The sequence below is a fragment of the Diabrotica virgifera genome, chromosome 5 (genome assembly GCF_917563875.1).
Source record: "Diabrotica virgifera virgifera chromosome 5, PGI_DIABVI_V3a".
NCBI lineage: Eukaryota > Metazoa > Arthropoda > Insecta > Coleoptera > Chrysomelidae > Diabrotica > Diabrotica virgifera.
Window position 1 is genome coordinate 35297590 of NC_065447.1, and position 13519 is coordinate 35311108.

Genomic DNA, 13519 nt, shown 5'->3' on the forward strand with positions numbered 1-13519 from the left:
CATTATTATTTTCTGAATAATAACATTGCGAAAAAAAAGCTCTTTGGGATAAACAAATTGAATAAAATTTAAACTAATTGACGCATCGTCTTAATTTTTTTTGTGCATTGTATGGACTGTTTGACTCAACTTTTCATGCAATATAAAAGTCCTAAATTCATTTTGGCAAAAGTTATAGCAAATTTTTTATTTTCGAAATTTTAGTTTTATTTTGCAATATCCGAAGCAACAAATAATCGGACCAAAATTTAAAACACGCTATTTTAAACCTTGGCTCATCTACTAAAAGAAAAATATTATAAATAAGACATTTAATTACCCTATTTTTACCTGTAGCGATTTAAACGAAAAATCTTTTATTTTTGACCCTTATTTATAACTAAATTTCTCGTCCGAACTGTGACGGGCATTTTTGTATTTATAACGTATTAGGTATATAATACCCAAAAAATCCATTTGCAACATGGCTGCTCAAGTGTCCCGAACATGGTATATTTTTGCCTTATTTCCCTGGTGTAATAAAACAATCATACGACCCGTTGTAAAGTATAGAAGCGAAACGTGGAGAGTAACAAAGGCAAACTAAGAGAGACTACATGTTTGGGAAAGAAAAATCCTAAGGAAGATCTTTGGGCCTGTGCTGGATGAAGCATCAGGAAAATATAGGATAAAAACTAACAAAGAGCTCGAAGAAATAATTTACCCAGGTGCCAACATCATAAAAGAAATAAAGTCCAGAACACTTCAATGGACAGGGCACCTCAGAAGACATACTGACCAAAGAACAGTAAGGCTGTTATGGGAGGAAGTCCCAACTGGAAGAAGACCACGCGGACCCCTTCGACTCCGGTGATGAGATAATATAGCAGGAGACCTAAGCGCGATGGGCGTGGAGAATTGGATGGAGGTTGCTCAAGACAGAAAACATTGGAGGCATGTTGTCGAGTCGGCTAAAACCCACGAAGGGTTGTAACGCCACGGAGTAAGTAAGTAAGTCATGAGGGTTCAAATCACAGATCATTTGAAAGCCCTGGCTTTCCCAGACCTATACTTTAGTCTTTAAATTTTTAAATTCGGTTCAATGCTTTATTTTATTTATTTAAAAACTTTCAAACTTTAAATTGTATTTTGCTGATTAATTAGTTGAGTTAGTACGCCAATGGTTTAGATTTTAATTCCTTTCTTTGCGTAGCTTTTGCTCTAATTGTCACATTTATTGTCACACTAAGTAAAGAATAGGTTTGTTCTAGCAAACAGTCAAACTAGTCAGAAACCGTCAGCAAACAGTTGTTCAGTGAGTGAACATAATACAGTCACCAGTGTTATCCTCTCTACTCGCGCTGGTCGACTATTCGCTGATGGTTTCAAACCGTTTGAAACTGAACAAACCTAATATGATATACATAAAGAACGTAAAATTAGATGATTCTCTTGTGAATATAAGTTGTTGTAAGTATTAATTGGTAGACTTTGTGTATTACGATGGTTTATTTCATTCTGGAAAGGATAGATATCGTTTCGTTGTATTGTAATAAACAATAAATGTGTCGATATGACGGCTCAGAAATTTAATGTAAGATATCAAGATAAACAAGACAGTAGATGACTCGATATATACCCTTTACTTAAGTTGGAAACATATGGGAAACTTTTTTATTATTAATTTTACGAAAACAAGTTATTCTAAATAAAAAGTTCTGCATACTCTAGAACCTATGATTCAATCATCAGATCTCAAATTTTATTAATATTATACGAGGTATGTCAAAAAATGTGAATTTTGTTCAAAATGTAACACTGTCGAGTTTTTCTTTGTTTTATGCTTATCTTTTGTTTAACAATCGTACATATGTTGATTTTCACCCTTTTTTGCAAAAACAAATTCGTTGTTTTGACTTCTGAGTGATAGCAAACAGTCAAAATTCGATAAAACCAAAAATCTCGAAAGCGTTACCTTGAGAAACTCGTAAGCTAATAAAATCTTTTTGAACTTTATGTTTACTATGATTCAACCATGAGTTCTGATGTCCACAGCAAAATTCATTGTTTCTTGACGTGTTTTTAAAAATTTGCCACCGTTGGCTTATTTTTTAATATTTTTCTTTGAATTTTTTCTTGAATAATTTATGAATTGTACTGAATATGCCTATTTAATTTAAAAATAAAATATTTTTACGTCTACCATACTTAAAAAACCATGTCTTGCAATATTGTTTACAACACTTACGGCCCCCCTTAAGGATAGCTATGACACGATTTTGATAGGCAACCCATGCTAAAAATATTTGTCTATGTATGAAATTGAATAAAAAAAAAAATGTTTCGTCCGGCAAGCAGATGGGTGCAGATCAGTGATGTGGGAGGGAGGGGATGCAACATACGGTGAAGTAGATGGGCTCGGTTTCACTCGCAAAAACGCTCCATCCAATATGGCGGAACAACTCTTTGGCAGAATATTCTGCTCTATATAAAATATATAATTATAAAATTATATTATATTACATAAATATATAAATAAAAATACCAAGTTTCTTGTAAAAGGTATATATTAAAATACCCCAAATAAGGGTCACAATACAAAACGTTTTCGGATTAAGAAATCCATCATCAGTGTTTAAAAGCCCTAAAATTAAGTATAACCTAATTAAATGAGATAAAAGTTAAAATTGACAGAGGTTTTCAAGAACAAGAGGCCATACTTACAAAATTTGCATACCTGAGCCACCAAAATGTATTGGGTAAAAACCCTTTAAATGTAAATGATAAAGTTATTTTACATATTTATATAAAATCATCCGATGTTAAAGATAAACCTGGATGTTACCCAGGGCAACACAGGACTCTCCACACGTGGTTGGAACTTTTTTTGGAGAAAACCTCACATATTGGATTTCAATGGCCAACTGACACCTGAATTCAAAAGCAACCCAAAATGACATTAAGAACTGTCAATGCAACCTAGTTGTAATATTATTTCAGCCACAACGTTAAAGATTGTTTTGAATGTTTAAGATAAAAAAACAGTATCAAATTTACATATATTAAAATTAAAGATGTTCGCAAAAGATGAAAGATTTCCTTGAAATAATCCATTAATTAAGTATTCAAATATGAAAATAAAAATAAAAAGTTTACGTTACAGGAAGTTATGCAGTCAACAATACCAATAGGTATTGTTGACTGCAAATAATGGTAAAATACGTCTAAAAGCACAAAATAGTATGTAATGTGTACATATGTGTACAATTTTAAGAGTATTGATTAAATGATAATTGTTTAATGACTGATAACTTGCTTGAAAGTCGACCAAACATAAATTGCATAATGATAGAAAAGTGATATAATAATTTTAGAAATACTGTTTTGTTTTTATCTGATTGAAAATGAGACTGGAGTGGCTTGATGAAACTGAGTCCTCCAGAGACCTGACATCAAATTGGTTATAAATGAAGTGTGAAGTGATCGTAAAATATGGGGGGGAGTTGGAAGGTATGAAAAGTCTGACAGAGTATGTTGTGATATTGGACCATGGAAGATGTGTAGTGTGTTGTTATGATATGAGAGTTATCTAATCTATAAGCTATGAGATAAGACTAAGAAGACAGGTTGGCTGGAATGAGACTCAATTCTGATGGATGTGGTTGTATATGTGATGTAGGAGCTAAATTTTGGAAAAGTAAAGCTGGTGTGAAATAATGAGAATGTAGGAGGATGAAGTACAAATGAATATTAGAGAGTTAAAGTAAGATGTTGCTTATCGACAATTGGGAGTGAAATAGATGTAAGTGGTAGTCATGAATGGTGAAGCAAAGAAGAGAAAATTATATCTGATGTGGTTTATGAAAAAAGTTGACGGTGTAGGGGTTGAAAATCTCGGTTAAATGACACATGACACAATTAGGACTTCTCTGCTTCTCTTTAACTATTTCTAAGTCTTCATACAGGTCCAATTTTAGGAAGTTTTTTTGTGAAATATTATGTAGTAACGAGACATCTTCTGGGATATTAAGTGTATGTTTGTTTTGTACAAGATGTTGTGAGAAAGTAGAAGTGTTTTCTCTTTTGGTGTGCTCTAAGGAGCGTGAAGATAGGGATCTACAGGTCCTACCTATATATGTAGCGTCACAATCAGAACATTGTAATCTATACACACCACTACGATCCATGTAGTCCATAAATATATAAATAATTAATAATTTTAATATATATATAAATCCCGTTCACAGCGTAATACGCCTTTGGGTTCCCGTTCGCCAAGCCTGTCTATTCTGCCAGTCTTCTTCAGATAGATTTCTTGCTGACATTGCTTTTGAGATTCCTTGGATCCATGTTGTTGGTGGTCGTCCTCGTTTTCTTTTCTCTGGTGGTACCCATTCTAATATCTTTTTGGGTAGTCTTTCTTCCCCCATACGTCTAACATGTCCGTACCATATTAGTTGTTGTTTTTCGATGTCTTCTATAATTGATCTTTGTACTTTCATTTGTCTCCTGATGTCCTCATTTTTCACATGTTCTAATCTAGACTTTCCCGCTGCTCTCCTCCAAAAATCCATTTCAACTGCCAATAGGTTACCTTTAAGTTTTTGTGATAACTGCCACACTTCTGAGCCATAGACGATTACTGGTTTTAATATGGTATTATATATTCGTTTTTTCGTTTCCGGTCTTATATTTTTTTGCCATAATACTGAATTCAACGCACCTATAACTTGTTTTCCTTTGGTTATTCTGTCTTTTATGGCTTCATCACTTCGTCCTGTCTTTGTCAGTTTTACCCCCAAATATGTACATTGGTCACATTTCTTAATAGTTTCATCTTCTAAGTCGAGGTCATCTGGATTATTTTCTCCTCCTACGCAAAGATATTGTGTTTTTTGGACATTTACTTCGAGGCCCCATTTTTTGTACTCTTCCATTAGTTTTCTAGCCATATACTCCAGGTCTTCTTTGTCTTGGAATAATTTTAATGACTAATTAATAACATATTCCATATATAACGTATAAAAACCTGCCCGTCGCCATATTGGATGTAGCACAAAAGTGTCAAATCAAGTGGTCCCATTTAGTAAATACAAAATCATCCATATTATGTCGTATCCCCTCTCTCCCATATCACTGGTGCAGATCGACCTATATTCGGATTACCTACTATTATTGGTGAAAGTAAAATAATCGAAAATACTGGAAAAATGTGTCCCCTTTTGAATGAAAAATTGACCTGTCATTGGATTTTTCAAAAATGTTGTAATTCCTGATAATGACTGTTTCATTTTCGTCCAGTCACCCTGAATATGATCTTGTAACTGTACTAAAAATACAAAATAATACAATCTATTTACATGATAAAGTATACTCTTTAATAACTTTGAATAATTTTTTCCCATAAATTTATTGGACAAAAATATGTTGCCGTTGACTTCAAGATTTTTAAATTGAACGGAGTAATTCAATCTATCAGTTTCTTCCAATGATGGATTAGTCAAAAACTGTTCAGCAAGTTTCCCGACCAATTCACCGTCAACCTAAAAGAATAAAGTATTATACATATTATATACAAAGAGAATACTCCTAAAGTACATATACGGCAATGCAACTATGTAAATAAATATAGAGTGAGGCAGATAACTGGCCTATTAGAAATATCTCGAGAACTAAAGGTAACAGAATCGTGAAAATTGGAATAAAGGGATTTTGAAGGATGATGTATTAAATGAAAAAATTTTCATCTCTTTGCAAGATCTGGTTATACCGGAAGTTGCTTATAACTTCGTTTTTTTAAATTGGACACCCTGTATATTTTTACATTTTTGGATTCTCTTCGACTTCTTCTTTCTTAAAATATGAGGTTTTGTAATATTGTACAGGGTATTTTAAAAGATAATTACGTTTTTTTTATTAATTTCGTAGCAATATTCACACCCTGTAGAATTGTAGTAGTTTGACATCTAAAACTCTACTTACGTTCAAATGATTTTTATTATACTCTACTATTGTTAAGAATCATTAGTATAGCTAAATTTTTAATTTTAGTATACAGGGTTGGTCGAAACTCGGAATGAGTATTTTCTGAGTTTTCTTAAATGGAACACCCTGTATTTTTGTATTGTAGTGAAATAATATTTTATAGTACTTTTTTATTTCTTAAGCATTCCCTATACCTAACTGCTTCAATTTGTGAGTTATTGATGATTTAAACTAAATATTAATTGCAACAAAAAATACGTAAAATTTTATTAGGTTGGCCGTGAAAATACTCAATCCCAAATAATTTTATAGAAATAAATACATATTAATCCAGACTGGTCCTTAAAATTACCAATGATGGTTTAGCTATCAAAATACCTACGTAGTTAAGATTGCTGGTGCGAATAACAATTAAGCACAAATTAAAGCAGTTAGGTATAGGGAATGCTTAAGAAATAAAAAAGTACCGTAAAATATCATTTCATTACAATACTAAAATACGTAAAAATACGTTCCATTAAAGAAAACTCAGAAAATACTCATTCCGAGTTTCGACCAACTCTGTATACTAAAATTAAAAATTTAGCTATAATAATTATTCTTAACAATAGTAGAGTATATTAAAAATCATTTGAACGTAAGTAGAGTTTTAGATGTCAAACTACTACAATTCTACAGGGTGTTAATTTTGCCACGAAATTAATAAAAAAACGTAATTATCTTTTAAAATACCCTGTATAATATTACAAAACCTCATATTTTAAGAAAGAAGACATCAAAGAGAATCCAAAAATGTAAAAATATATAGGGTGTCCCATTTAAAAAAACGAAGTTATAAGCAACTTCAGGTATAACCGGAAGTTGTAAAGAGATGAAAATATTTTCATTTAATAGATCATCCTTCAAAACCCCTTCATTCAAATTTTCATGATTCTGTTGCCTTTAGTTCTCGAGATATTTCTAATAGGCCCTTTATTTGCCTCACTGTATAGCAGAAGGCCTATCAACAAACAAAATAAGAAAGGAAAGAGGATTTAGACATGGAGATACTATCTCTCCAAAATGATTTACTCTCGCATTAGAACATGTCTTCAAGAAGTTAAATAGGGAATACTTTACTTTACTTAATCAGTAGACCCATTTGTACCTTTCGGTGTTGGGCCGTTTATAATACAATTCATTAAATTACAATATTTTACAATTTTCTGAGGTGTCCTAGCTCTTAACGAACTCTCTCCATTCCTTCCTATTGGATGCCATCTGTGCTGCTTCCTGCCAAGTCTTACCCTTACTCTGCAGTATCTACGGGATGTCAATGTTCCATTATTTAATGGGTCTTCCTCTTCTGTTCTTCCCTATTGGTTTGGCGTCCCACACTCTTTTTACTTGTCTATTATTGTCCATCCGGGTTAGATGTCCGAACCATGCCAATTTTTTCTCCTTGATTGAGTCGAGTATCGGTTTGATTTTGAGTCTTTCTCTTATTTCTTTATTTTTGATTCTATCAGTTCTTTTTACTCCGATCGTTCTTCTGAGGTATTTCATCTCTGCTGCCTGAGTTCTTCTCTGCTGTCTTTTGTTTAATATCCAATTTTCTGCTCCATATGTCACCGTAGGTCTATATATTATTTTGTACATTGTCATATTGGTCTTAGTTGATATTTCTTTGTTATTAAGGAATCCTCTATTTAGTGCTTGGAATAGTTTTCCTGTGTTTTCCATTCTGTTCTTAAGATCGTCCTCGATGTCTCCTTTGTTGTTGATTACTGTTCCTAAGTACTTGTATGAATTTGTCTGTATTATTTTTTGTTGGTCTATCCTTACTTCTATTTGATCTTCCGTTCCTTGTTTCCTTGATATTTTCATTATCTGAGTCTTCTCTTTGTTTACGCTTAAGTTGTATTTGCTTGCTTCTAGGTTCCATTTCTCTAAGTTGTCTTTCAGTTTTTCTGCTGTTTTCGCAATTAATACTATGTCGTCTGCAAATATACACTTCTCAGCGTTTATCATTTGCATTCTGTTCCAACGGATGCAGTATTTCTTGAAAGTTTTCTTACATTCTTTTACTATCTCATCTATTACATTTATGAATAGCACTGGGCTGAGACTTTTCCCTTGTCTAACTCCACTTTGTACGTCCTCTAATTTGTGTTCTATTTATTTTCTGATTGTCCTTTCTATTATGGTTTCGTATACATTTGCTGCTACACATAGTAGTGATATACCTCTATAGTTCTTACAGTCTCTTTTGTTTCCTTTCTTGTATATAGGTATAATTACTGCATTTGTCCATTCTCTGGGTATTACTTTTTTCTTCCATATTAGGTTATATATGTATAACAATGTTTCTTTTGCTTTTACTCCTATATATTTCATCATTTCTGGTGCTACTTCATCGCTTCCTGGTGCTTTACCAATCTTTATCTTTCTTATTGCTTCTTCCAGTTCTTCTTTTTCCATAGTTTCTGGATTCTCCGTGTTTCTCATGGATACTCTCTTGATGTGGCTTTCCTTCTTCATTGTATTCGCTTGATTTCCATTCAGTATTAGCTGGAAATGTTTCCTCCATATTGCCATTATTGTCTTATCGTGGTATATTATTGTTCCTTCCTTGTTCATTATTTGTTTCAGTTTCGTTTCTTTGTTGCTTCTTAGGTTTTTCAGTGTTCTATAAAATAATTTTACGTTTTCTGTGCTGTTTTCTTCCATTTTTCTCCTAATTTTCCCCAACTTTTCTTTTTCTCTTTCTTAACTATCTCTTTAACTTTTGTTCTTTGTCTCTTATAATTTTCATATTTTTGTTGTGTTTTGTCTTGTATGTATTCTTTCCGTAATTTCTTCTTTTCTTTTATTTCTCTTTTCACTTCATCGTTCCACCAAGATGTTCGTTTCTCTCTGTTGTTATTTTTTGTAGTTCCACATATTGATTTAGCTGTTTTTATCATCGCATTTTTAAATTTTCCCCATTCTTCTTCTATTGTTTCTGTTATTTCATGTTCATTGTCCATCTCTTTCTTTAACACTTCTGTGTATCTTATTTTCGTTGATTCTTCCTTAGTTTATAAATTTTTATTAGTTCTTTGTGTTTTCTCTATGTTCTCATTTCTTTTTATTTCTTTTCTTTTACTTTTGAATGCGGTTTTTAGTAGAGAGTGGTCACTACCAATTTCATAACTCCTTTTTTCCTTACGTCTCTTATCCAGTTCTTCTCTGTTTGTTCGTATTCATTGTTCGTCTCTTGATTTGACTTCTCTTGTGATCTTGTGTATCCTTTTATGTTGGAAGTGTGTGTTCATAATCACTAGGTTATTGTCTAGATAGAATTCGAGTAGTAATTTTCCATTTTTGTTTATTTTTTCCTCCCCATAAGGTCCGATGACATTGTTCCATTTTTCTGCTTCTTTCCCCACTCTACTGTTCATGTCTCCTGTGATCAAAATTTTCTCCATACAATCATTGATCACTTCTTGTAATTTGTCCCAGAACTCATTCTTTTCGTTTTTTGTTGCGTCTTCATCTGGTCCAAAGCATATATTATGATTAGGTTTGTATTAGTTTCCTCTGTATCCATATCTATGTCTACTCTTAGTATACGTTCGTTTTAATATATCCAATTTTTTACTTTGTTGATACTGTCCTTCTTTATCATGCACGCTACTCCTGTATCCACCACTCCACTGTATGTTAGTAACATTCCGTTTTCTAATATTATTGATCCTCTTCCTTTTTTCTTTGTCTCTGTTATAGTTACTATTTCAATGTTCTTATCTCTAATTTCTTCCCCCAGTTCTATTTCCTTCCCATAAATAGGGAATAACGCGGAATTAAAACTGGTGGCAGATCTAAGATTTTTCGATGACATAACTCATATGCAACAATACAAAGGAACTAATCTAGATGCTAAACGAGCGTAAACAAATATCTGAGAAAATCGGTTTAAAAATGAATTTAAATAAAAGAAAAGTGAGTGATGACAAATCAAAATATCACAATAAACTTAATATGGAAGTGAGATCGAAAGTGTTGAGGAGTATATATGTTATAGTCAAAGCCCGAATTTCAGGCACTCCTAGGTTTGACTAGGCAATCCTCAGGTCTGACTGACAGTCTTAGTCAAAGCCCGAAATAAATTACAGTTTCGGCCTTTGACTAGTCAAACCTAAGAGAGACTAAGTTGGTCAGGCAAAGGTCGAAATTTAATTTTATGAAATCGGGGTTTGACTAGTCAAACCCCGATCAGCTATTAAAATGTCGTAATTTGTTAGATTAGGTTTAATAAAACGTCATTTTTTAATTTTAATGTTTATTATTTTTATATTGTCGTAATTAAAATAAAAAAATTAGTGTTTATTCTCGCATGTTGAGGCATTATGGCATTTAGAGTTGCACAATACGTTAGACCTTTTACACTTACGTAATTTGAAAGAGCATTTCTTATTTCAGTAGCATTTTATAAATCCTTGTTTCTCCAAATTTAGAATCTTTTGTACTAATTTCTTTTAGAGACAGAGACAGCTTAACGTCTGGAACATCTTCGAAATTAGGAAATTTCTCTTTACATTCTCTTATTTGATTTCTTGAAAAAAGTGTGTTTATTGTTCCGTATTTCGTACCAACTCTATATAAACCGTCAATTGTTTTATCTTGTATGCTACTCAAAATATTTCGAGCATCCTCTTTGGCCCTATCAAAGCTGGGGATAGGTATTGTTACAGTTTTCCGATCGAAATTGGAGGAATTTTTTTAACTTAATTGTTCTTTTAACTTAATTGTTTAATAACATTAGCCTGGGCATGAAGACCTTCAATCGCATTTCCTTTATTTATTTTAATCTTTTCTGTCTGTGCACAACGCATGCTCGAACGCGTGCCAAGGAGATGCTCAAAATATTTTGGGTATCATACAAGATAAAACAATAATTGACGGTTTATATAGAGTTGGTACGAAATACGGAACAATAAACACACTTTTTTCAAGAAATCGAATAAGAGAATGCAAAGAGAATTTTCCTAATTTCCAAGATGTTCCAAACATTAAGCTGTCTCTGAGAAATTAGTACAAAAGATTCTAAATTTGGAGGACAAGGATTTATAAAATATCACTGCAATAAGAAGTGCTCTTCAAAACCATGTAAGTGTACAGGGTCTAACGTATTGTGCAACTCTAAATGCCATAATGCCTCAACATACGAGAATATACACTAATTTTTTATAATTACGTATTTTTTATGGGAAATAAGCCACAATTTTACTAAAAAATGAATTTATTAACGTTTCGAAGTGTAACAACTAGCTGATGATTTTCTGTTGGAGTGAATGAAAAGGGAGTGGTAAACTCCAACAGAAGTAGTAAAAAGAAGAAGATCTACTTAATGTAGCCAAAGGACAAAAATGTGTGGCTTCTCCGTTGAAGAAGCTGGAGTAACTAAAATACAACTTTGTAGTAGTATTTGTATGGAAGGATGCCAAGACAAAGAATATCGAATTGATACAGGACTAGAGATGAGAAATCATTAATAGATAGATATAACTTGAATGGCTAGCTAAATATGTATGAGAAGGGCCACTTGACACTCAAGGAAGGATTCGGCCAATTTGCACGGCTATTTTTGGCCAGACAATAGATTAAAGGAAGTGACAATGATGGCTCGAAAAGAAGATATGAAGATAATGTTCAGAAAATAGATAGAGTAAATATAATAATATACTGAAAATAGAATGAATTTTTGGGCGCCAGAAGAAGGATAACTAGGTTAACGCTCTTCCAGGTATTCTACGCTGCTATAGAGTATGTTAAATTTGTAGTACAAGTATGTGAAAAGTTATTAAAGATTATTAAATTATAAAATATACTACTAAAAATAAAGGAGTAATAAGAAAAAAAAATCACAATAAATGTATATTTATTGAATGTAACTACTAGATCTTTTTAACAATCTCTGAGTTAGGACAAGTAACTAGTGTGTAACTCTAACATGACAGGAAAAAGTGATACTAGTGAAAGTCAATTACAAAATCATCATACAACTATGATCTAAGAATACTCTTTATAAGGTTAGAAAAACTGACTACGGGTACCTCTAATACAGGAAGTACAACTTACAACTAGGTTAGTAGAACCCTCACCAAATAATAATTGTACGTTTATAATACGTACACCTTAATTAAATACTACCTGATACTATATATAACATATAAATACCTCACTGTGAGTGGGACAGGCACAAGCCTTATTGAATAAATAAACCTACGAGTGGATACACAGATCCTTTTCCTAACTCGTGGTTTATAATGGTAATAATAACAAGTGAAACCAAAAACTAATCTGAGGGATTAGAATCCAGAAGTTCATATGAATTTAATAAATTAAAGTTAAAGTTAAATAAAGTTAATAAGTTAAAGTTAAGTAAAGTTAATAAGTTCAAGTTAAATAAAGTTAATAATTACAATTTTGACTAATATGTGAAGTTAATTTTTAAAAATTTAATTAAACATATACTAAAATAATGGAATGAGTTTAAATAATTATACAAAAGTGGAACACAGCCTAAAAATAATCAAGATAAGAGTACCGACTACTATTATCAGGGAAAATATCTGAGCTCAGAAATTTATACCTTTATAGATTGCAGAGTGTTGGGGAACGCTATCAATTAAATATTATGTTGTAAAGAAAAAAAAACCTATAAAAAATATAAAGCAGGAAAAATGTGTGTGCAATTGAACTATAAAAAAAAATGTACTAAATATCACAAAACCAGTCTGTCTTTAATAAGAGCACAGTAAATGTTCCCAAACAAACCACTCTTTCCTAATCTTGAAGTTGATGTAATGAGCACCCAAGGGTGCTAACTCTCGCTAGCAGCTGTCCTGCTGGAGGTACAGGAGAGGAAGACCGGTAGAAAGCAGCTGAAGGTACTCAAAACTGTTGGAAAGCAGCTGGAGGTACTCAAAAAAAAGAAAATGTGGAAATAATCCAGGCTGGTCGCCTATTGATTGTTTCTCTCTGTGTGGTCTGGCCTTGGTGTTGTTGTAGGGTGGCTTTAAGATTTCATGGTAGGTGCTAAAAAAAACACAGTGTGGTGTTACTACCAATCTACCAATGTCAAAAAAAAGAAGCAAGAGATACGAGGAGGTGTTTTTATTCCTATGGGAATAAGAAGAAATAGGTCATTAAGTCCAAAAACTTGAATGACTAGACAGCTTGACCTTTTATCAGGTTGCTATCAGATGACCTTGGTCAAATAACACAAGTAATTTCCAATTGAAATACAAAATATAATTACTGTGAAAGAATATTTTATTATAATATATACACCGGTATATAGATATATTATACAAGGATAAAATATAGTAAGACTAAGCGATGGATACTTATTTGATCATCGTTCAAAAGATAGGAGTTCTGTAGACTTGAAAGGAATATAAAAAATGGAGTTTAAATTAGCTCTATTTTCCAACTGGAAGCACAAATTAACAACGAATATTGAATTATCTCTAGATGAGTTTGATCCATGAAAATAAAACATAAAAACCATGAAAATAGACTATGTGAA

The 13519-nt window shown here is 32.3% G+C and overlaps 1 protein-coding gene across 2 annotated transcripts in view; it reads right to left on the reverse strand.

Moving 5' to 3' along the window:
- The window catches only part of LOC126885674 (uncharacterized), a 228615-nt gene that overhangs the window by 70621 nt on the left and 144475 nt on the right, over positions 1 to 13519 (reverse strand). For both annotated transcript variants that reach the window (XM_050652369.1, XM_050652368.1), the window contains exon 12: positions 5340 to 5522. In XM_050652369.1, coding sequence (XP_050508326.1) covers positions 5340 to 5522 — 183 coding nt within the window. The remainder of the gene's footprint in view (positions 1 to 5339; positions 5523 to 13519) is intronic.